Raw genomic sequence first — 22,827 nt, 5'->3', positions numbered from 1 at the left:
ATGGCCTTCAATAGCAAAATGACTGATGAGGTGACATGACATGTGCCGTCTTCCCTGTGGCTCAGTTGGTAGAGAACGGTGTTTGCAATGCCAGGGTTGTGGGTTTGATTCCCACGGGGGGCCAGTACCAAAAAAAAAAGAAAAAAAAATAGACATTGTATGAAATGTATGCATTCACTCAAATGAGTCAAATGTCTACAATAAAGAAAAAAAAACATGATGGGCCCCTTTGGCTTTATGGCATTCCATGTGTATTTGTTTCCCCGTTGCCTACATCTTCCCCCTTTGGATTTGACGGTGTCTCAATTATGGCATGAAGGTTTTGTGTGTTACTTGTTGCGATTATGTGTGTGGAAGAGTCACCTTCGTTTCTCCTTTCTACTTGGGACCTCTATTTGAGTTCTTTAGGCCTATCTCTAGCCTACTAATTCAGTGTTTTCCAACTCCAGGGGTAGAGTAGCCTATTTTGTTGTAGCCCTGGAGAGGCACAGCTGATTCAACTACTTATCACCTTGTCCTCAATGAGTTGAATCAGGTGCAGCAACAACAACAACAACAACAACAATGTGAGGAGTCGGACACAGAGTACTAGTTGATCCCTCAGTTGTCACAGTTTGGCTTTGTTCTATCAGTATTTGACTGATGTTAGTTGCTTTCATTTGTTCTCGGTTCCTCCCTCGTTCCCTAGAACGAGCACCCTCCCCTTTGCAACAGAGGCCAGGCGAAAGCGCGCGCTTTCTGTGCCACTGGCTTCAATCAGGTCCACCAAATGCACATAATAAGCGCACCACGCACCCCGGCGTACGTCATTCATTCACTTGAACTCCGCTAGCGAACACATATACACCATGTCTGGAAGAGGCAAAGGCGGCAAGGGACTGGGAAAAGGAGGCGCCAAGCGTCACCGCAAGGTTCTCCGCGATAACATCCAGGGAATCACCAAGCCCGCTATCCGCCGTCTGGCTCGCCGTGGCGGCGTGAAGCGTATCTCCGGGCTGATCTACGAGGAGACCCGCGGTGTCCTGAAGGTGTTCCTGGAGAACGTGATCCGTGACGCCGTCACCTACACCGAGCACGCCAAGAGGAAGACCGTTACCGCCATGGACGTGGTGTACGCTCTGAAACGCCAGGGACGCACCCTGTACGGTTTCGGCGGTTAAACGCCCTCTTTTCGGAACGTCAACATCCCGACTTGAACCCAAAGGCTCTTTTAAGAGCCACCCACATGCGCTTCAAAAAGGCCAATTCCATTGTCGTAGGAAGATTTATAGAGGTCCCTTATCTAGTAAGAAACTATGAGCCACTCTGAGTGGACAGGGAGTGTTAATGACAGGAGTGTAGAAACGGTGGGATTTAGAGGCACCCGACATAAAGCCACCATGAGTCGGTAGACGTGGCTGGAGCAGAAGGGGATGTCTGACGGTGCAAAGTGGGCCGTAAGGCAATAGCCCTCCCTTTTTGAAACACACAATTCCCCACCATGGAGTAGGGGGAGGTAGGGCGCGCAGGTCTTTGTTAGGGAAGCAAGCCTCTGAGTGGAAGGCTCTGACGCGCGCTCAGCTCCACTGGGCAAATGGCAGGGGCGTGTCCACGGCCGCTGAATTTGCTTAGCTTCCTCTTCATAAGACGGGAAAGCGCCCTCCACCCCCTCATTCGTTTCTGAGAAGCAACGAGACATCAGCATCATGCCCGAGCCAGCAAAGTCCGCGCCCAAGAAGGGCTCCAAGAAAGCCGTCACCAAGACAGCAGGGAAAGGCGGCAAGAAGCGCCGAAAGTCGAGGAAGGAGAGCTACGCCATTTACGTGTACAAAGTGCTGAAGCAGGTCCACCCCGACACCGGCATCTCCTCCAAGGCCATGGGAATCATGAACTCGTTCGTGAACGACATCTTCGAGCGTATCGCCGGAGAGTCCTCTCGCCTGGCCCACTACAACAAGCGTTCCACCATCACCTCCAGGGAGATCCAGACCGCCGTGCGCCTGCTACTCCCCGGCGAGTTGGCCAAACACGCAGTGTCCGAGGGCACCAAGGCCGTGACCAAGTACACCAGTTCCAAGTAAACAGCCCGTTTGGAGTGCTGTACTAACCCAAAGGCTCTTTTAAGAGCCACCCACCCTGTCAGTGAAAAAAGCAAATCCATCAGGAGCAAATGAATGTGTTCCACTGTATCATTTAGAGTGGGGGGGGTTGGCGCCTTTTTCGGTGTCTTTGTCTGCAGGACATGTCAAACAGGGGTGACATGAATTCCAGGTGAAAGGTGTTATAAGTGAATAGAAGAAATGGCCCTATAGCCTAATGACGTCGACCTGTAAAGAGGCCCTATCCAGTGGAGGAAGAATATGAATGTGGGATTCCACTAGTGCTCCAATGACTATACAACAGGGAGGAGAAAAATCAAGTAGAGAGAGAGAGAGAGAGAGATACAGCCCTTGTTCCACTCACTAACTAGAGAGACACTCCCTAGGCCTATATCAGGGCGACCAAGCACATGGGGCGCCAGCCTCCATAGCGCCGGCCGGGCAAACAGACACCAAGACCCACAGACACAAAGACCGGCACGAGTCACGCTGCGGAGTCAGAGAAGAAAAGAAGAGAAAAACACACACACACACACACAGTGCAAGTAAACATGGCGTTGGACAATGTATATATATATATATATATATATCTCGTGTGCGTCCTGGACACATGACGAATACAACTTGAAACTTGGAGTACAACACTAGTCTCAGCCAGGCCTCACAAGTGCATGTGTTTTAAGGTCCCCAAAAGAGCTCTCCTTTAAAACACCCAGGACCACATCAGGGGACGCCGAACCATTTGATTGCCTTGCCAGACATCTCGGCTCACTACACAATCAATGGTGCTCGCAATCGGATGCACTTTTAGGCCATTTAGGAGACAAATAGCACAGGAAAACCAGTGCGCACAGCTCCAGCCGACAGTCGAACGGTGAGGTTTTGAGCGAGTTGCAACAAAATGCACGGGGCTTCTGCAGCCCACATGACTTTATTCTGAACGGAGACAAGTCTGCTCACTGGGCCGTTAGCTTTTGGACCAAAAACACGGCTCCGTCGGTGACTTTTGGACCGATATTGGCGACCAGAAAACACAAGTGAAAGAGCATTTGGCCAGCCCGGAGAAGCCGAGCTGGGTGGCTTGAGTCTACATGGTTCTCATGTCGCGTTTAAGGCCAGCCCCCTGCACGGTGTGGAGCTTCAATAGCGCAGAGCAGCGTCTACAGCAAACTACTCCTCACAGACTACCGTAAGTGTGTGTGTTTACCGGACCAAGCGAGAGACATGGCAGAAGTCGCACCAGCACCCGCCGCCGCCGCGCCGGCCAAGGCACCCAAGAAGAAGGCAGCAGCCAAGCCCAAGAAAGCGGGACCCAGCGTAGGCGAGCTCATCGTCAAGGCGGTGTCCGCCTCCAAGGAGAGGAGCGGCGTGTCCCTGGCCGCGCTCAAGAAGAGTCTGGCGGCAGGCGGCTACGACGTGGAGAAGAACAACTCCCGTGTCAAGATCGCCGTCAAGAGCCTCGTCACCAAGGGCACCCTGGTCCAGACCAAGGGCACCGGTGCCTCCGGCTCCTTCAAGCTCAACAAGAAAGCCGTCGAGGCAAAAAAGCCCGCCAAGAAAGCCGCAGCCCCCAAAGCAAAGAAGGTGGCCGCCAAGAAGCCCGCCGCGGCGAAGAAGCCCAAGAAGGTAGCAGCCAAGAAGGCCGTCGCCGCAAAGAAGTCCCCCAAGAAGGCCAAGAAGCCCGCTACACCCAAAAAGGCCGCCAAGAGCCCAAAGAAGGTGAAGAAGCCCGCCGCAGCGGCCAAGAAGGCGGCCAAGAGCCCCAAGAAGGCTACCAAGGCAGCGAAGCCCAAAGCCGCCAAGCCCAAGGCAGCCAAGGCCAAGAAGGCAGCCCCCAAGAAGAAGTAAAGCTATTACAAACGGTGTTCTACTCGACACATGTTGTTACCACAAAAGGCTCTTTTAAGAGCCACCCACCTCTTTCCATAAAAGCGCATGTCATTCCATGTACTACTTGTCGTTCACTAGGCTACTTTTACGCACCACATTTTTCCCACTCGGAGAGAGGCATATAATATAATAATAGTGCAGCAGCCTCACCAGTCATTTGTGTATGAGCCATTGTTGTGATGTGTTAGATGTGTTCCATGTCATATTGATCTTCATAATAAGAAGAATACATACTGGAGAGGACAGCAGCACCCTCACTGTGATGTGTTAATCATCATCATCCTAATACTATAGCGTATTGGAAATCGCAGCGAATAGTGCAGCTATCTATGTGTTTCCCATTTGGATGATTTGATTTGTCATAAAGTAACAAAGTCGGAGGGAAACAGAGTAGCCTAGCCCTTCTTTCTCACTCAGCTGCCTGCCTGCGGGCGGGCGGGCGGGCTTAGGGCTGACTGTCTGTCTGTCTGTCCCTCACTCCAATTGGATAAGGCCACACCGGCCCGGTGGCCAATCGCTGCCTCTTGTGGCGAGGTATAAGTAAGGCTCTCGAGGTGCCCAGCGGCTCATTCAGACTTTCTGTGACATACTGAAGCTACCAATATGAGCGGAAGAGGCAAAACCGGAGGCAAGGCCAGGGCCAAGGCAAAGACACGTTCATCCCGTGCCGGACTCCAGTTCCCCGTGGGCCGTGTGCACAGGCTGCTGCGCAAAGGCAACTACGCCGAGCGTGTGGGCGCTGGCGCACCAGTGTACCTGGCCGCCGTGCTCGAGTACCTGACTGCTGAGATCCTGGAGTTGGCCGGCAACGCTGCCCGTGACAACAAGAAGACTCGTATCATCCCCCGTCACCTGCAGCTGGCCGTCCGTAACGACGAGGAGCTGAACAAACTGCTTGGCGGCGTGACCATCGCTCAGGGTGGTGTGCTGCCCAACATCCAGGCAGTGCTGCTCCCCAAGAAGACTGAGAAGGCCGTCAAAGCCAAGTAAAATCGCTACTGCGGCTGCCACTTGACTACTCAACCCCCAAAGGCTCTTTTAAGAGCCAACCACCTAGCTCTGCAAAAGCGCAAAGTGTCCTTTCTATGACTGACTGCCACATATGAAGTATTTGGAGTGTTTGTCACATACACGGCACCATATCATGAGGCCTTAAATGAAGAGTAACACCTAGGCCTCGTTTGTCATAGCAGGCTAGAATTCGGCCGGTGACTATTATTGCGCGTAAAGTGTCGGCCCTAACAAAAGACACCAAGCGCGCCTCGGCGAGGGTGGGGGGGGGGGTGTGATTTTGGGGCGGCACGGAGAGGCCGAGGCTCCCGTCCAATGGGCGTCGGAGGAGGCCTCCCCAACGGGCCAATCAGGGTGGTGTGGAGATGGTGTCCAATCAGCAGACGCCGCTGCCGGCTTTATAAACTTCACATAGGCATTTGGAGGCTATACTCCGACTGTGAAAGAAGGAAGCTAGCTAGCGCCATGGCCAGAACCAAGCAAACCGCTCGCAAATCCACCGGTGGCAAAGCACCCAGGAAGCAGCTCGCCACCAAGGCTGCGCGCAAGAGCGCCCCGGCCACCGGCGGCGTGAAGAAGCCTCACCGTTACAGGCCCGGCACCGTGGCTCTGAGAGAGATCCGTCGTTACCAGAAGTCCACTGAGCTGCTGATCCGCAAACTGCCCTTCCAGCGCCTGGTGAGAGAAATTGCCCAGGACTTCAAGACCGACCTGCGCTTCCAGAGTTCCGCCGTGATGGCCCTGCAGGAGGCTAGCGAGGCTTACCTGGTCGGCCTGTTCGAGGACACCAACCTGTGCGCCATCCACGCCAAGAGGGTGACCATCATGCCCAAGGACATCCAGCTGGCCCGTCGTATTCGCGGAGAGCGCGCTTAAACGATGACCTGATGTCCAAAATCCCCCAAAGGCTCTTTTAAGAGCCACCTCCATATTTCCGTCAAAGGCACAATTGTTCCATATGTACACGCCCCTCTCCAGACCGTATCATAAATAAGAGTTGGTTGTTAACTAAAGGTCACATCGAAAGGAAAAGCTGCTTATAGTATTGCAGCTTCAATATAATGTGACTAGAGTAGAACAGTCAAAGGAGGGGAAAATACAGTGATAGTAATGATATAGGGCAAAAAGTGGCAATAATTGTCACTATGTAGCTAAGAAAAACATTGCTTTGAAAGTCCCATATTGCAGTGGTGCTGAGAGACTCATGCAGAGGGGAAAACTTTCCCGTGGAGCACGGAGGCCATCTAGTGGTTAAACGTGGTTCCCTATTAGTATTTGATCTTCAGGCCAGCGTTTCCCAAACTCTGTCCTCTGCTAGAGTCTGTCAATGACTTTGTGATAATCGCCATTGATTGCAACAAAAAAAGCCGTTTTGATCTGATCATTAGCACGTCAGGGTAAAGCTGTGTGCACCCCATAATTCATGCGACTGACTAAGGTATTGACAGTAAAATGATATCTCTGTCCAACGCAAGTGAATGTATTTCGTGGGATGAAGTCAGATCCCTGATCCCATGAATAATCCCATTAATGACATACCCATCGTTAAGAGAAAAGGTATCAGGACAGCAGGAATCAATAGATGTAATCATCGACGGCTTGCAAAACAGCTGTTCTGAAACAGGACACAAGAAGCTGCAGCGATTGACCTATTATTAGTTGAGCAATTACAGAATTGCAATCACCAGTGCAGGTACGTCCTGATTGCAGCATAGTCTTCATAAGGAAGTAAATGCCTCAGCACATGACAACTTCACAGTGCTAAATATTGGATTCTACTGACTCCCATATTTGTTTGTTGGTTGTTGGGATGCCACTATCTACTAGGCTGCCAAATCCTTTTTTACAGTGTAGATACATCACCTACGCGAAAGAAGATTTGCTTGACAGCTTCAACAAACGATAAGGCCCTAAATACAGGCTGCCAGTTAAATGCAGAAATCACACAGCTAGAACGCAGGACAAAAGAGCTGGGAAAACGACATCAATCCAAAGGGATAATGTACAATAGTCAGACGCATGGCACAGGCAAAAAGTGGAATTCTCTGCGCATGCGTTGCTGTATTCCGCGCGTTTGAATGGACAGCGCGCCTCTGCTGCATCTTCACTCACGAGACAGGTAATAGCGGAGCTCCGTGGTGCTGAAAAGGCCAGCGCCTCTGTAATTGGTCACAGAATCATCCACGTTTTTTCCCAACACTTTCCCTGGTCATTGGTGTAAGATGTAGTCCTAAAGCAAAAGTTGTATAGGCATGTGGACCTTTTTTGGAGCTGGCTACACATAAAGAGAGAAAAGTAGCAATCCCTTTGGAATAAAGTAGTACAATGTAAGTGACCCTCATTTGATACTTGAGAAACATACATTCACATGACGTAGTGTTCCAAATCTGCAGGTGAAGAAAAGGGTTAAGTGAATATGATTTAAGAGCAGTCAAATGAAGTAATAGTGACATAGATTGGAAGAAATGAAATAAGTCATGTGAACATAGCATTGTGGAAAGCAATGACTTTAGAAAGGTGAAGATGATTTCCAGATTAGGTTTGTTGAAAAAGTAACTGTATCATTTGAGGTACTCTACATGGAACCTCTGCCTATTTGATGATCTGTTGTAGTTATTGTAATATATTTTTTGGACCCCATAGGTTGAGGGATGAATGCGCTGTGTGGCCATTGTGAGTAGCACTTTTGATCCAGCAGGTGTCGCGAAAATCCGTCCCTATGTGGCTTGAATGATGAGCGGACGTATTCCTTATAGGCATTGATGAATTGAATTCAGGCAGGTGTTGGCAACATGACTTCTGGTCCAGCAGGTGGCGGTGAAATGCCTCCCTATCTATACGAGTTGACCTATTCCTTTGAGCTCCTAAATGAAGCATAGGGTGTCAATCAACATTGCATCTCGGCTGAACCCTGTTGTGGGCGGTTTTCTTCCCTTAATTGGACATGATTCCGGTGTTGTTCATCTCCTCTTCATTAGTCCTTCTGCATGTCTTGCACTGAGGTGTGTGTTTGTGTTTGAAATCACTGGGCACTTGAATAATGGAACACCGGTTACTTTTATCATGCCGAGCTAGTTTGCATGGCTCATGTCATATGGATATACACCTTTCTATTGTCATGTATGTAGGTCTATGCAGGGGCGAAAATCTGATATCCACTTTGGAGGGGACAATTACATGACATTTTGTCAAGAGCAATTCCTGAGGGGGACACCAAAAGTAGTGGTGTAACACATAGCCTACATTGTAATATGGTCAATGTATATTGAGGAAGCAAAGAAATAAGGTGTTTGCCGTACTCCTAACTACCGGTACCCAAAACTACACAACAGCAATACCATTGCCTTTAACAAATCTTAGTTCAGTCACCAGTTGAAGTTGAGAGTAGGGGGTATCCATGGCATTTTCCAATTATGTTCCTATTTTACAAGTGGAAAAAATGGAGAACCTTTCATAATGTTGCCAAACAAAGACTCAACAAACTTACCTGAGACTCCCTGTCTCTGCCAGTCTGTCCCTGCATATCTGTCCCCAACTCTGCTGTCTGTGTGCCGCCTGCTCTGCCTAATGACATCATTGTGAAACATTTCCATTAGAATTTCATTTCTTTGTTATGAACATTGTATCAACTAGTCTTTGAGATATTAGGCTACTAGGGTTGTTACTATGCGTTTTGGTGTATTGAAAAATAGTCTGATGTCCGTGTTTTATTTTTGTGCCATTTTTGTAGCTGGCTGGCTACACACACAGTGTGTAGGTTATTTACAGTAGGGCTTCGATCTAAAAGGTAGCTAGCAAATGTGAAACGGATTAAAATGACAAGAGTTGACAGCTGTATGAGTTCACCATTTACACAACATATGCTGCAACCTTTTGTAATTTGAATAGTTTGTTTCATATTGGCTGGCTTCCAACAATAGCTGATTTTGCCAAGCTAGCGAGCACCACTTCAGTTTCAGTGGTGTTTGCTCTAATCTTTGCTACCCGGGTTAAATAAAGGTGAAATGAAATAAAGAAATAGTAGCTTTTGCAACGACACCATGAAATATATTTAACACAATGGTAGATGAGAGTGTAATTGACTTCAGTTTATCGCTAACCTTTGAATCACTAACTTCCATCATCTGCATGCTGATTCCATTTTTGACGACGCCACATAAATGGAATAGGTACTAGCTAGCTTAATAGTTAATATTTGCGCGATTGGAACTGGCAGTGGATCAGGAACTGGCAGTGGATCAAACCATTGTGAGGCAAAGGGCGGGTGGGTCGCAATCTTTTGAAACTTAAAAACGCGCTATTAAGTGTCTATAATCAGCACAATTGCTTTCATATTATTGAAATTACATAGTTATGTTTGAGTGATATATTGGGGGGGACAAATCCTATTTTTCCCAGGATGGGGGGGGGTCGTGTCCCCGTCCCCCCCGGGATTTCCGCCCCTGGGTCTATGCCGGTCTGCCATTGGTTTTGTTAGATTTGTGAGTATTGTGTGGAATGTTGGGACATGGTTAGATCTTACTTGTTAGACATGACTGTGCTGTTGGAGCTAGTAACACAAGCAAGCATTTCCCAACACCCGGAATAACATCTGCTAAACAGGTGTATGTGGCAAATAGATTTGGATTGGATGGGTGATTAGATTAGATAGTATGTCCACTTTATGTGCTGCGGGCTAATTACCAGCAATGTCACTGTGGTCCAAGTGAAACTCCTAGCCTATAGGTGTGAAGTATCTGCACTCTAGCCTATAGAGGAACACAGCTGTTGATAATAGGGGAATGCAAGCAAGCAGTTGAAGGGAACAAGTGACAGAGTCTAACCTGCTGTTGAACACCAGGCCCCAACCAGGTACGCGGACAGAGTATTGTTCACTCCCAGTCCTATGATGTTGCTCTGTGAAGGAGGTTAGCTTCTCAGCGTCCAATTCCTGGCAGCCTTCTCCCTAGTTGATTTGTGATTGTGAGTGATTAGAGAATGTTTGCCTTCGGTATCCAAGGTGTTTGAGAATGTTGAGGACCAGTGTTCCGAGGGGCTGACTGTGACATCATAAAGCGGAATGTAGTTAGTGTGCTGTTTGAGGGATTCCAATTGAGTCCGGTGCGCTCTTCCAGACAGTGCAGTTGTGCTTCGAGTCTGCTCTCTGTGTGGTGACTTGTAAGTGGGTAAGCCTAACCCTTTACCTATTTCTCCTAACCTGCTATGACAAAGTGACTTCATGACAGTAGCTGTATCTCACCTAGTTGAAAGCTTGTCAGTCCTTCTCCTAAAAGGCAACCTGTGTTCCTTGATGTACTAAACCGAGGCCTGGCAGCCAGTAAGTAGAAGTAAGAGACAATTATGGCAACAATAAGTTGTAAGATGAAAGCTAGTCAGATTTGAGATGTTATTAAACTGCAGTGATTGATCATATTGTCTCAGCAGCTCACAGATCACTGCAGCTGTACATAGGCCATTTATAAATAGGCCAAACGACTACCTCTTCCCCTACTGTATTGATATTTTTATTTTGCTCCTTTGCACCCCAGTATTTCATGTACTGTCAAATCTAGCATTCCAGTGTTTTAATTCGCCACCATGGCCTATTTATTGCCTTTACCTCCCTTATCTCACCTCATTTGCTCACATTGTGTTTGTTTTACTCCATGTGTAACTCTGTGTTGTTATATGTGTGGAAGTGCTTTGCTTTATCTTGGCCAGGTCGCAGTTTGTAAATGACAACTTGTTCTCAACTTGCCTATCTGGTTAAAGAAAGGTGAAGTCAATTGAAATCCAAAATGTCTCCCTTTTGGAATGACCTGTTGACATGGGCCCTCCTCCTGTGGCGGTCATTTTCTGCAACATCTGAAGCCATCTGGCGGGCATAGTGCTATCTGGCCTATAAATGATCCACCTCATAGCAGTAATTCCATAATAAGACGCTTTGTTATTGGTTTGTGAAGAAAAGCACAATACGATATTTGCACATCCCTCTCGCCTCTGTACACATAGGAACACTAGCCCTTCATTGGGTGGGTGTCTGAGGAATGTGTTACTGCGTTTCACCTTACAGAGGTATCACCACCCTTCCCATCGGAACCTCAGGTCCTCTTGGCTCCCTGACTGTCAGGCTGGATCGTGTCTAGGGAAGAAAAAAGAAGATTGATGTTACATTACATGGCCTTCAATAGCAAAATGACTGATGAGGTGACATGACATGTGCCGTCTTCCCTGTGGCTCAGTTGGTAGAGAACGGTGTTTGCAATGCCAGGGTTGTGGGTTTGATTCCCACGGGGGGCCAGTACCAAAAAAAAAGAAAAAAAAAAGAGACATTGTATGAAATGTATGCATTCACTCAAATGAGTCAAATGTCTACAATAAAGAAAAAAAAACATGATGGGCCCCTTTGGCTTTATGGCATTCCATGTGTATTTGTTTCCCCGTTGCCTACATCTTCCCCCTTTGGATTTGACGGTGTCTCAATTATGGCATGAAGGTTTTGTGTGTTACTTGTTGCGATTATGTGTGTGGAAGAGTCACCTTCGTTTCTCCTTTCTACTTGGGACCTCTATTTGAGTTCTTTAGGCCTATCTCTAGCCTACTAATTCAGTGTTTTCCAACTCCAGGGGTAGAGTAGCCTATTTTGTTGTAGCCCTGGAGAGGCACAGCTGATTCAACTACTTATCACCTTGTCCTCAATGAGTTGAATCAGGTGCAGCAACAACAACAACAACAACAACAATGTGAGGAGTCGGACACAGAGTACTAGTTGATCCCTCAGTTGTCACACTTTGTTCTATCAGTATTTGACTGATGTTAGTTGCTTTCATTTGTTCTCGGTTCCTCCCTCGTTCCCTAGAACGAGCACCCTCCCCTTTGCAACAGAGGCCAGGCGAAAGCGCGCGCTTTCTGTGCCACTGGCTTCAATCAGGTCCACCAAATGCACATAATAAGCGCACCACGCACCCCGGCGTACGTCATTCATTCACTTGAACTCCGCTAGCGAACACATATACACCATGTCTGGAAGAGGCAAAGGCGGCAAGGGACTGGGAAAAGGAGGCGCCAAGCGTCACCGCAAGGTTCTCCGCGATAACATCCAGGGAATCACCAAGCCCGCTATCCGCCGTCTGGCTCGCCGTGGCGGCGTGAAGCGTATCTCCGGGCTGATCTACGAGGAGACCCGCGGTGTCCTGAAGGTGTTCCTGGAGAACGTGATCCGTGACGCCGTCACCTACACCGAGCACGCCAAGAGGAAGACCGTTACCGCCATGGACGTGGTGTACGCTCTGAAACGCCAGGGACGCACCCTGTACGGTTTCGGCGGTTAAACGCCCTCTTTTCGGAACGTCAACATCCCGACTTGAACCCAAAGGCTCTTTTAAGAGCCACCCACATGCGCTTCAAAAAGGCCAATTCCATTGTCGTAGGAAGATTTATAGAGGTCCCTTATCTAGTAAGAAACTATGAGCCACTCTGAGTGGACAGGGAGTGTTAATGACAGGAGTGTAGAAACGGTGGGATTTAGAGGCACCCGACGTAAAGCCACCATGAGTCGGTAGACGTGGCTGGAGCAGAAGGGGATGTCTGACGGTGCAAAGTGGGCCGTAAGGCAATAGCCCTCCCTTTTTGAAACACACAATTCCCCACCATGGAGTAGGGGGAGGTAGGGCGCGCAGGTCTTTGTTAGGGAAGCAAGCCTCTGAGTGGAAGGCTCTGACGCGCGCTCAGCTCCACTGGGCAAATGGCAGGGGCGTGTCCACGGCCGCTGAATTTGCTTAGCTTCCTCTTCATAAGACGGGAAAGCGCCCTCCACCCCCTCATTCGTTTCTGAGAAGCAACGAGACATCAGCATCATGCCCGAGCCAGCAAAGTCCGCGCCCAAGAAGGGCTCCAAGAAAGCCGTCACCAAGACAGCAGGGAAAGGCGGCAAGAAGCGCCGAAAGTCGAGGAAGGAGAGCTACGCCATTTACGTGTACAAAGTGCTGAAGCAGGTCCACCCCGACACCGGCATCTCCTCCAAGGCCATGGGAATCATGAACTCGTTCGTGAACGACATCTTCGAGCGTATCGCCGGAGAGTCCTCTCGCCTGGCCCACTACAACAAGCGTTCCACCATCACCTCCAGGGAGATCCAGACCGCCGTGCGCCTGCTACTCCCCGGCGAGTTGGCCAAACACGCAGTGTCCGAGGGCACCAAGGCCGTGACCAAGTACACCAGTTCCAAGTAAACAGCCCGTTTGGAGTGCTGTACTAACCCAAAGGCTCTTTTAAGAGCCACCCACCCTGTCAGTGAAAAAAGCAAATCCATCAGGAGCAAATGAATGTGTTCCACTGTATCATTTAGAGTGGGGGGGGGTTGGCGCCTTTTTCGGTGTCTTTGTCTGCAGGACATGTCAAACAGGGGTGACATGAATTCCAGGTGAAAGGTGTTATAAGTGAATAGAAGAAATGGCCCTATAGCCTAATGACGTTGACCTGTAAAGAGGCCCTATCCAGTGGAGGAAGAATATGAATGTGGGATTCCACTAGTGCTCCAATGACTATACAACAGGGAGGAGAAAAATCAAGTAGAGAGAGAGAGAGATACAGCCCTTGTTCCACTCACTAACTAGAGAGACACTCCCTAGGCCTATATCAGGGCGACCAAGCACATGGGGCGCCAGCCTCCATAGCGCCGGCCGGGCAAACAGACACCAAGACCCACAGACACAAAGACCGGCACGAGTCACGCTGCGGAGTCAGAGAAGAAAAGAAGAGAAAAACACACACACACACACACAGTGCAAGTAAACATGGCGTTGGACAATGTATATATATATATATATATATCTCGTGTGCGTCCTGGACACATGACGAATACAACTTGAAACTTGGAGTACAACACTAGTCTCAGCCAGGCCTCACAAGTGCATGTGTTTTAAGGTCCCCAAAAGAGCTCTCCTTTAAAACACCCAGGACCACATCAGGGGACGCCGAACCATTTGATTGCCTTGCCAGACATCTCGGCTCACTACACAATCAATGGTGCTCGCAATCGGATGCACTTTTAGGCCATTTAGGAGACAAATAGCACAGGAAAACCAGTGCGCACAGCTCCAGCCGACAGTCGAACGGTGAGGTTTTGAGCGAGTTGCAACAAAATGCACGGGGCTTCTGCAGCCCACATGACTTTATTCTGAACGGAGACAAGTCTGCTCACTGGGCCGTTGGCTTTTGGACCAAAAACACGGCTCCGTCGGTGACTTTTGGACCGATATTGGCGACCAGAAAACACAAGTGAAAGAGCATTTGGCCAGCCCGGAGAAGCCGAGCTGGGTGGCTTGAGTCTACATGGTTCTCATGTCGCGTTTAAGGCCAGCCCCCTGCACGGTGTGGAGCTTCAATAGCGCAGAGCAGCGTCTACAGCAAACTACTCCTCACAGACTACCGTAAGTGTGTGTGTTTACCGGACCAAGCGAGAGACATGGCAGAAGTCGCACCAGCACCCGCCGCCGCCGCGCCGGCCAAGGCACCCAAGAAGAAGGCAGCAGCCAAGCCCAAGAAAGCGGGACCCAGCGTAGGCGAGCTCATCGTCAAGGCGGTGTCCGCCTCCAAGGAGAGGAGCGGCGTGTCCCTGGCCGCGCTCAAGAAGAGTCTGGCGGCAGGCGGCTACGACGTGGAGAAGAACAACTCCCGTGTCAAGATCGCCGTCAAGAGCCTCGTCACCAAGGGCACCCTGGTCCAGACCAAGGGCACCGGTGCCTCCGGCTCCTTCAAGCTCAACAAGAAAGCCGTCGAGGCAAAAAAGCCCGCCAAGAAAGCCGCAGCCCCCAAAGCAAAGAAGGTGGCCGCCAAGAAGCCCGCCGCGGCGAAGAAGCCCAAGAAGGTAGCAGCCAAGAAGGCCGTCGCCGCAAAGAAGTCCCCCAAGAAGGCCAAGAAGCCCGCTACACCCAAAAAGGCCGCCAAGAGCCCAAAGAAGGTGAAGAAGCCCGCCGCAGCGGCCAAGAAGGCGGCCAAGAGCCCCAAGAAGGCTACCAAGGCAGCGAAGCCCAAAGCCGCCAAGCCCAAGGCAGCCAAGGCCAAGAAGGCAGCCCCCAAGAAGAAGTAAAGCTATTACAAACGGTGTTCTACTCGACACATGTTGTTACCACAAAAGGCTCTTTTAAGAGCCACCCACCTCTTTCCATAAAAGCGCATGTCATTCCATGTACTACTTGTCGTTCACTAGGCTACTTTTACGCACCACATTTTTCCCACTCGGAGAGAGGCATATAATATAATAATAGTGCAGCAGCCTCACCAGTCATTTGTGTATGAGCCATTGTTGTGATGTGTTAGATGTGTTCCATGTCATATTGATCTTCATAATAAGAAGAATACATACTGGAGAGGACAGCAGCACCCTCACTGTGATGTGTTAATCATCATCATCCTAATACTATAGCGTATTGGAAATCGCAGCGAATAGTGCAGCTATCTATGTGTTTCCCATTTGGATGATTTGAGTGATTTGATTTGTCATAAAGTAACAAAGTCGGAGGGAAACAGAGTAGCCTAGCCCTTCTTTCTCACTCAGCTGCCTGCCTGCGGGCGGGCGGGCGGGCGGGCTTAGGGCTGACTGTCTGTCTGTCTGTCCCTCACTCCAATTGGATAAGGCCACACCGGCCCGGTGGCCAATCGCTGCCTCTTGTGGCGAGGTATAAGTAAGGCTCTCGAGGTGCCCAGCGGCTCATTCAGACTTTCTGTGACATACTGAAGCTACCAATATGAGCGGAAGAGGCAAAACCGGAGGCAAGGCCAGGGCCAAGGCAAAGACACGTTCATCCCGTGCCGGACTCCAGTTCCCCGTGGGCCGTGTGCACAGGCTGCTGCGCAAAGGCAACTACGCCGAGCGTGTGGGCGCTGGCGCACCAGTGTACCTGGCCGCCGTGCTCGAGTACCTGACTGCTGAGATCCTGGAGTTGGCCGGCAACGCTGCCCGTGACAACAAGAAGACTCGTATCATCCCCCGTCACCTGCAGCTGGCCGTCCGTAACGACGAGGAGCTGAACAAACTGCTTGGCGGCGTGACCATCGCTCAGGGTGGTGTGCTGCCCAACATCCAGGCAGTGCTGCTCCCCAAGAAGACTGAGAAGGCCGTCAAAGCCAAGTAAAATCGCTACTGCGGCTGCCACTTGACTACTCAACCCCCAAAGGCTCTTTTAAGAGCCAACCACCTAGCTCTGCAAAAGCGCAAAGTGTCCTTTCTATGACTGACTGCCACATATGAAGTATTTGGAGTGTTTGTCACATACACGGCACCATATCATGAGGCCTTAAATGAAGAGTAACACCTAGGCCTCGTTTGTCATAGCAGGCTAGAATTCGGCCGGTGACTATTATTGCGCGTAAAGTGTCGGCCCTAACAAAAGACACCAAGCGCGCCTCGGCGAGGGTGGGGGGGGGGGTGTGATTTTGGGGCGGCACGGAGAGGCCGAGGCTCCCGTCCAATGGGCGTCGGAGGAGGCCTCCCCAACGGGCCAATCAGGGTGGTGTGGAGATGGTGTCCAATCAGCAGACGCCGCTGCCGGCTTTATAAACTTCACATAGGCATTTGGAGGCTATACTCCGACTGTGAAAGAAGGAAGCTAGCTAGCGCCATGGCCAGAACCAAGCAAACCGCTCGCAAATCCACCGGTGGCAAAGCACCCAGGAAGCAGCTCGCCACCAAGGCTGCGCGCAAGAGCGCCCCGGCCACCGGCGGCGTGAAGAAGCCTCACCGTTACAGGCCCGGCACCGTGGCTCTGAGAGAGATCCGTCGTTACCAGAAGTCCACTGAGCTGCTGATCCGCAAACTGCCCTTCCAGCGCCTGGTGAGAGAAATTGCCCAGGACTTCAAGACCGACCTGCGCTTCCAGAGTTCCGCCGTGATGGCCCTGCAGGAGGCTAGCGAGGCTTACCTGGTCGGCCTGTTCGAGGACACCAACCTGTGCGCCATCCACGCCAAGAGGGTGACCATCATGCCCAAGGACATCCAGCTGGCCCGTCGTATTCGCGGAGAGCGCGCTTAAACGATGACCTGATGTCCAAAATCCCCCAAAGGCTCTTTTAAGAGCCACCTCCATATTTCCGTCAAAGGCACAATTGTTCCATATGTACACGCCCCTCTCCAGACCGTATCATAAATAAGAGTTGGTTGTTAACTAAAGGTCACATCGAAAGGAAAAGCTGCTTATAGTATTGCAGCTTCAATATAATGTGACTAGAGTAGAACAGTCAAAGGAGGGGAAAATACAGTGATAGTAATGATATAGGGCAAAAAGTGGCAATAATTGTCACTATGTAGCTAAGAAAAACATTGCTTTGAAAGTCCCATATTGCAGTGGTGCTGAGAGACTCATGCAGAGGGGAAAACTTTCCCGTGGAGCACGGAGGCCATCTAGTGGTTAAACGTGGTTCCCTATTAGTATTTGATCTTCAGGCCAGCGTTTCCCAAACTCTGTCCTCTGCTAGAGTCTGTCAATGACTTTGTGATAATCGCCATTGATTGCAACAAAAAAAGCCGTTTTGATCTGATCATTAGCACGTCAGGGTAAAGCTGTGTGCACCCCATAATTCATGCGACTGACTAAGGTATTGACAGTAAAATGATATCTCTGTCCAACGCAAGTGAATGTATTTCGTGGGATGAAGTCAGATCCCTGATCCCATGAATAATCCCATTAATGACATACCCATCGTTAAGAGAAAAGGTATCAGGACAGCAGGAATCAATAGATGTAATCATCGACGGCTTGCAAAACAGCTGTTCTGAAACAGGACACAAGAAGCTGCAGCGATTGACCTATTATTAGTTGAGCAATTACAGAATTGCAATCACCAGTGCAGGTACGTCCTGATTGCAGCATAGTCTTCATAAGGAAGTAAATGCCTCAGCACATGACAACTTCACAGTGCTAAATATTGGATTCTACTGACTCCCATATTTGTTTGTTGGTTGTTGGGATGCCACTATCTACTAGGCTGCCAAATCCTTTTTTACAGTGTAGATACATCACCTACGCGAAAGAAGATTTGCTTGACAGCTTCAACAAACGATAAGGCCCTAAATACAGGCTGCCAGTTAAATGCAGAAATCACACAGCTAGAACGCAGGACAAAAGAGCTGGGAAAACGACATCAATCCAAAGGGATAATGTACAATAGTCAGACGCATGGCACAGGCAAAAAGTGGAATTCTCTGCGCATGCGTTGCTGTATTCCGCGCGTTTGAATGGACAGCGCGCCTCTGCTGCATCTTCACTCACGAGACAGGTAATAGCGGAGCTCCGTGGTGCTGAAAAGGCCAGCGCCTCTGTAATTGGTCACAGAATCATCCACGTTTTTTCCCAACACTTTCCCTGGTCATTGGTGTAAGATGTAGTCCTAAAGCAAAAGTTGTATAGGCATGTGGACCTTTTTTGGAGCTGGCTACAGATAAAGAGAGAAAAGTAGCAATCCCTTTGGAATAAAGTAGTACAATGTAAGTGACCCTCATTTGATACTTGAGAAACATACATTCACATGACGTAGTGTTCCAAATCTGCAGGTGAAGAAAAGGGTTAAGTGAATATGATTTAAGAGCAGTCAAATGAAGTAATAGTGACATAGATTGGAAGAAATGAAATAAGTCATGTGAGCATAGCATTGTGGAAAGCAATGACTTTAGAAAGGTGAAGATGATTTCCAGATTAGGTTTGTTGAAAAAGTAACTGTATCATTTGAGGTACTCTACATGGAACCTCTGCCTATTTGATGATCTGTTGTAGTTATTGTAATATGTTTTTTGGACCCCATAGGTTGAGGGATGAATGCGCTGTGTGGCCATTGTGAGTAGCACTTTTGATCCAGCAGGTGTCGCGAAAATCCGTCCCTATGTGGCTTGAATGATGAGCGGACGTATTCCTTATAGGCATTGATGAATTGAATTCAGGCAGGTGTTGGCAACATGACTTCTGGTCCAGCAGGTGGCGGTGAAATGCCTCCCTATCTATACGAGTTGACCTATTCCTTTGAGCTCCTAAATGAAGCATAGGGTGTCAATCAACATTGCATCTCGGCTGAACCCTGTTGTGGGCGGTTTTCTTCCCTTAATTGGACATGATTCCGGTGTTGTTCATCTCCTCTTCATTAGTCCTTCTGCATGTCTTGCACTGAGGTGTGTGTTTGTGTTTGAAATCACTGGGCACTTGAATAATGGAACACCGGTTACTTTTATCATGCCGAGCTAGTTTGCATGGCTCATGTCATATGGATATACACCTTTCTATTGTCATGTATGTAGGTCTATGCAGGGGCGAAAATCTGATATCCACTTTGGAGGGGACAATTACATGACATTTTGTCAAGAGCAATTCCTGAGGGGGACACCAAAAGTAGTGGTGTAACACATAGCCTACATTGTAATATGGTCAATGTATATTGAGGAAGCAAAGAAATAAGGTGTTTGCCGTACTCCTAACTACCGGTACCCAAAACTACACAACAGCAATACCATTGCCTTTAACAAATCTTAGTTCAGTCACCAGTTGAAGTTGAGAGTGGGGGTATCCATGGCATTTTCCAATTATGTTCCTATTTTACAAGTGGAAAAAATGGAGAACCTTTCATAATGTTGCCAAACAAAGACTCAACAAACTTACCTGAGACTCCCTGTCTCTGCCAGTCTGTCCCTGCATATCTGTCCCCAACTCTGCTGTCTGTTTGCCGCCTGCTCTGCCTAATGACATCATTGTGAAACATTTCCATTAGAATTTCATTTCTTTGTTATGAACATTGTATCAACTAGTCTTTGAGATATTAGGCTACTAGGGTTGTTACTATGTGTTTTGGTGTATTGAAAAATAGTCTGATGTCCGTGTTTTATTTTTGTGCCATTTTTGTAGCTGGCTGGCTACACACACAGTGTGTAGGTTATTTACAGTAGGGCTTCGATCTAAAAGGTAGCTAGCAAATGTGAAACGGATTAAAATGACAAGAGTTGACAGCTGTATGAGTTCACCATTTACACAACATATGCTGCAACCTTTTGTAATTTGAATAGTTTGTTTCATATTGGCTGGCTTCCAACAATAGCTGATTTTGCCAAGCTAGCGAGCACCACTTCAGTTTCAGTGGTGTTTGCTCTAATCTTTGCTACCCGGGTTAAATAAAGGTGAAATGAAATAAAGAAATAGTAGCTTTTGCAACGACACCATGAAATATATTTAACACAATGGTAGATGAGAGTGTAATTGACTTCAGTTTATCGCTAACCTTTGAATCACTAACTTCCATCATCTGCATGCTGATTCCATTTTTGACGACGCCACATAAATGGAATAGGTACTAGCTAGCTTAATAGTTAATATTTGCGCGATTGGAACTGGCAGTGGATCAGGAACTGGCAGTGGATCAAACCATTGTGAGGCAAAGGGCGGGTGGGTCGCAATCTTTTGAAACTTAAAAACGCGCTATTAAGTGTCTATAATCAGCACAATTGCTTTCATATTATTGAAATTACATAGTTATGTTTGAGTGATATATTGGGGGGGACAAATCCTATTTTTCCCAGGATGGGGGGGGGTCGTGTCCCCGTCCCCCCCGGGATTTCCGCCCCTGGGTCTATGCCGGTCTGCCATTGGTTTTGTTAGATTTGTGAGTATTGTGTGGAATGTTGGGACATGGTTAGATCTTACTTGTTAGACATGACTGTGCTGTTGGAGCTAGTAACACAAGCAAGCATTTCCCAACACCCGGAATAACATCTGCTAAACAGGTGTATGTGGCAAATAGATTTGGATTGGATGGGTGATTAGATTAGATAGTATGTCCACTTTATGTGCTGCGGGCTAATTACCAGCAATGTCACTGTGGTCCAAGTGAAACTCCTAGCCTATAGGTGTGAAGTATCTGCACTCTAGCCTATAGAGGAACACAGCTGTTGATAATAGGGGAATGCAAGCAAGCAGTTGAAGGGAACAAGTGACAGAGTCTAACCTGCTGTTGAACACCAGGCCCCAACCAGGTACGCGGACAGAGTATTGTTCACTCCCAGTCCTATGATGTTGCTCTGTGAAGGAGGTTAGCTTCTCAGCGTCCAATTCCTGGCAGCCTTCTCCCTAGTTGATTTGTGATTGTGAGTGATTAGAGAATGTTTGCCTTCGGTATCCAAGGTGTTTGAGAATGTTGAGGACCAGTGTTCCGAGGGGCTGACTGTGACATCATAAAGCGGAATGTAGTTAGTGTGCTGTTTGAGGGATTCCAATTGAGTCCGGTGCGCTCTTCCAGACAGTGCAGTTGTGCTTCGAGTCTGCTCTCTGTGTGGTGACTTGTAAGTGGGTAAGCCTAACCCTTTACCTATTTCTCCTAACCTGCTATGACAAAGTGACTTCATGACAGTAGCTGTATCTCACCTAGTTGAAAGCTTGTCAGTCCTTCTCCTAAAAGGCAACCTGTGTTCCTTGATGTACTAAACCGAGGCCTGGCAGCCAGTAAGTAGAAGTAAGAGACAATTATGGCAACAATAAGTTGTAAGATGAAAGCTAGTCAGATTTGAGATGTTATTAAACTGCAGTGATTGATCATATTGTCTCAGCAGCTCACAGATCACTGCAGCTGTACATAGGCCATTTATAAATAGGCCAAACGACTACCTCTTCCCCTACTGTATTGATATTTTTATTTTGCTCCTTTGCACCCCAGTATTTCATGTACTGTCAAATCTAGCATTCCAGTGTTTTAATTCGCCACCATGGCCTATTTATTGCCTTTACCTCCCTTATCTCACCTCATTTGCTCACATTGTGTTTGTTTTACTCCATGTGTAACTCTGTGTTGTTATATGTGTGGAAGTGCTTTGCTTTATCTTGGCCAGGTCGCAGTTTGTAAATGACAACTTGTTCTCAACTTGCCTATCTGGTTAAAGAAAGGTGAAGTCAATTGAAATCCAAAATGTCTCCCTTTTGGAATGACCTGTTGACATGGGCCCTCCTCCTGTGGCGGTCATTTTCTGCAACATCTGAAGCCATCTGGCGGGCATAGTGCTATCTGGCCTATAAATGATCCACCTCATAGCAGTAATTCCATAATAAGACGCTTTGTTATTGGTTTGTGAAGAAAAGCACAATACGATATTTGCACATCCCTCTCGCCTCTGTACACATAGGAACACTAGCCCTTCATTGGGTGGGTGTCTGAGGAATGTGTTACTGCGTTTCACCTTACAGAGGTATCACCACCCTTCCCATCGGAACCTCAGGTCCTCTTGGCTCCCTGACTGTCAGGCTGGATCGTGTCTAGGGAAGAAAAAAGAAGATTGATGTTACATTACATGGCCTTCAATAGCAAAATGACTGATGAGGTGACATGACATGTGCCGTCTTCCCTGTGGCTCAGTTGGTAGAGAACGGTGTTTGCAATGCCAGGGTTGTGGGTTTGATTCCCACGGGGGGCCAGTACCAAAAAAAAAGAAAAAAAAAAGAGACATTGTATGAAATGTATGCATTCACTCAAATGAGTCAAATGTCTACAATAAAGAAAAAAAAACATGATGGGCCCCTTTGGCTTTATGGCATTCCATGTGTATTTGTTTCCCCGTTGCCTACATCTTCCCCCTTTGGATTTGACGGTGTCTCAATTATGGCATGAAGGTTTTGTGTGTTACTTGTTGCGATTATGTGTGTGGAAGAGTCACCTTCGTTTCTCCTTTCTACTTGGGACCTCTATTTGAGTTCTTTAGGCCTATCTCTAGCCTACTAATTCAGTGTTTTCCAACTCCAGGGGTAGAGTAGCCTATTTTGTTGTAGCCCTGGAGAGGCACAGCTGATTCAACTACTTATCACCTTGTCCTCAATGAGTTGAATCAGGTGCAGCAACAACAACAACAACA

At 48.3% G+C, this 22,827-nt stretch overlaps 10 protein-coding genes and 1 long non-coding RNA gene across 11 annotated transcripts; 10 read left to right on the top strand and 1 right to left on the bottom strand.

Moving 5' to 3' along the window:
• The first annotated feature begins 635 nt into the window (after window positions 1–635).
• On the top strand, window positions 636–1,224 carry LOC145859478 (histone H4). Its single transcript, XM_082958952.1, has one exon. The coding sequence runs from the start codon at window positions 849–851 to the stop codon at window positions 1,158–1,160; it is 312 nt and encodes a 103-aa protein (XP_082815078.1). The 5' UTR covers window positions 636–848; the 3' UTR covers window positions 1,161–1,224.
• A 413-nt stretch (window positions 1,225–1,637) lies between these two features.
• On the top strand, window positions 1,638–2,113 carry LOC123725505 (histone H2B). Its single transcript, XM_045691356.2, has one exon. It carries the CDS (start codon window positions 1,686–1,688, stop codon window positions 2,058–2,060), a length of 375 nt encoding a protein of 124 aa, XP_045547312.1. The 5' UTR covers window positions 1,638–1,685; the 3' UTR covers window positions 2,061–2,113.
• A 1,003-nt stretch (window positions 2,114–3,116) lies between these two features.
• LOC145859471 (histone H1) lies at window positions 3,117–4,024 on the top strand. Its single transcript, XM_082958944.1, has one exon. The coding sequence runs from the start codon at window positions 3,303–3,305 to the stop codon at window positions 3,924–3,926; it is 624 nt and encodes a 207-aa protein (XP_082815070.1). The 5' UTR covers window positions 3,117–3,302; the 3' UTR covers window positions 3,927–4,024.
• A 502-nt stretch (window positions 4,025–4,526) lies between these two features.
• Window positions 4,527–5,020, top strand: LOC123725497 (histone H2A). The gene has a single exon (XM_045691348.2). It carries the CDS (start codon window positions 4,572–4,574, stop codon window positions 4,956–4,958), a length of 387 nt encoding a protein of 128 aa, XP_045547304.1. The 5' UTR covers window positions 4,527–4,571; the 3' UTR covers window positions 4,959–5,020.
• Window positions 5,021–5,393: 373 nt separating this feature from the next.
• On the top strand, window positions 5,394–5,980 carry LOC145859473 (histone H3). The gene has a single exon (XM_082958946.1). It carries the CDS (start codon window positions 5,445–5,447, stop codon window positions 5,853–5,855), a length of 411 nt encoding a protein of 136 aa, XP_082815072.1. The 5' UTR covers window positions 5,394–5,444; the 3' UTR covers window positions 5,856–5,980.
• Window positions 5,981–8,463: 2,483 nt separating this feature from the next.
• Window positions 8,464–11,102, bottom strand: LOC145859481 (uncharacterized). The gene is made up of 3 exons (XR_014379690.1): window positions 11,030–11,102; window positions 9,803–9,924; window positions 8,464–8,543 (listed from the first exon to the last, which is right to left on the bottom strand). It is a non-coding gene; the product is annotated as an uncharacterized LOC145859481 (long non-coding RNA).
• Window positions 11,103–11,740: 638 nt separating this feature from the next.
• LOC145859480 (histone H4) lies at window positions 11,741–12,353 on the top strand. The gene has a single exon (XM_082958954.1). It carries the CDS (start codon window positions 11,978–11,980, stop codon window positions 12,287–12,289), a length of 312 nt encoding a protein of 103 aa, XP_082815080.1. The 5' UTR covers window positions 11,741–11,977; the 3' UTR covers window positions 12,290–12,353.
• A 415-nt stretch (window positions 12,354–12,768) lies between these two features.
• On the top strand, window positions 12,769–13,242 carry LOC123725506 (histone H2B). Its single transcript, XM_045691357.2, has one exon. It carries the CDS (start codon window positions 12,815–12,817, stop codon window positions 13,187–13,189), a length of 375 nt encoding a protein of 124 aa, XP_045547313.1. The 5' UTR covers window positions 12,769–12,814; the 3' UTR covers window positions 13,190–13,242.
• A 631-nt stretch (window positions 13,243–13,873) lies between these two features.
• On the top strand, window positions 13,874–15,146 carry LOC123725480 (histone H1). The gene has a single exon (XM_045691333.2). It carries the CDS (start codon window positions 14,425–14,427, stop codon window positions 15,046–15,048), a length of 624 nt encoding a protein of 207 aa, XP_045547289.2. The 5' UTR covers window positions 13,874–14,424; the 3' UTR covers window positions 15,049–15,146.
• A 515-nt stretch (window positions 15,147–15,661) lies between these two features.
• On the top strand, window positions 15,662–16,155 carry LOC123725496 (histone H2A). Its single transcript, XM_045691347.2, has one exon. It carries the CDS (start codon window positions 15,707–15,709, stop codon window positions 16,091–16,093), a length of 387 nt encoding a protein of 128 aa, XP_045547303.1. The 5' UTR covers window positions 15,662–15,706; the 3' UTR covers window positions 16,094–16,155.
• Window positions 16,156–16,528: 373 nt separating this feature from the next.
• Window positions 16,529–17,115, top strand: LOC123725645 (histone H3). The gene has a single exon (XM_045692114.2). The coding sequence runs from the start codon at window positions 16,580–16,582 to the stop codon at window positions 16,988–16,990; it is 411 nt and encodes a 136-aa protein (XP_045548070.1). The 5' UTR covers window positions 16,529–16,579; the 3' UTR covers window positions 16,991–17,115.
• The last annotated feature ends 5,712 nt before the right edge of the window (window positions 17,116–22,827 follow it).

Source organism: Salmo salar, chromosome 12 (assembly GCF_965601325.2).
Source record: "Salmo salar chromosome 12, fSalSal1, whole genome shotgun sequence".
Classification (NCBI taxonomy): domain Eukaryota; kingdom Metazoa; phylum Chordata; class Actinopteri; order Salmoniformes; family Salmonidae; genus Salmo; species Salmo salar.
The sequence above is the reverse complement of the archived record's forward strand: the minus strand, read 5'-3'. Positions and strand labels throughout refer to the sequence as shown.

Bases quoted from the DNA above. Each gene is read 5' to 3' on its own strand.
- LOC145859478 (XM_082958952.1), top strand. From the start codon at position 849: ATGTCTGGAAGAGGCAAAGGCGGCAAGGGACTGGGAAAAGGAGGCGCC.
- LOC123725505 (XM_045691356.2), top strand. From the start codon at position 1,686: ATGCCCGAGCCAGCAAAGTCCGCGCCCAAGAAGGGCTCCAAGAAAGCC.
- LOC145859471 (XM_082958944.1), top strand. From the start codon at position 3,303: ATGGCAGAAGTCGCACCAGCACCCGCCGCCGCCGCGCCGGCCAAGGCA.
- LOC123725497 (XM_045691348.2), top strand. From the start codon at position 4,572: ATGAGCGGAAGAGGCAAAACCGGAGGCAAGGCCAGGGCCAAGGCAAAG.
- LOC145859473 (XM_082958946.1), top strand. From the start codon at position 5,445: ATGGCCAGAACCAAGCAAACCGCTCGCAAATCCACCGGTGGCAAAGCA.
- LOC145859480 (XM_082958954.1), top strand. From the start codon at position 11,978: ATGTCTGGAAGAGGCAAAGGCGGCAAGGGACTGGGAAAAGGAGGCGCC.
- LOC123725506 (XM_045691357.2), top strand. From the start codon at position 12,815: ATGCCCGAGCCAGCAAAGTCCGCGCCCAAGAAGGGCTCCAAGAAAGCC.
- LOC123725480 (XM_045691333.2), top strand. From the start codon at position 14,425: ATGGCAGAAGTCGCACCAGCACCCGCCGCCGCCGCGCCGGCCAAGGCA.
- LOC123725496 (XM_045691347.2), top strand. From the start codon at position 15,707: ATGAGCGGAAGAGGCAAAACCGGAGGCAAGGCCAGGGCCAAGGCAAAG.
- LOC123725645 (XM_045692114.2), top strand. From the start codon at position 16,580: ATGGCCAGAACCAAGCAAACCGCTCGCAAATCCACCGGTGGCAAAGCA.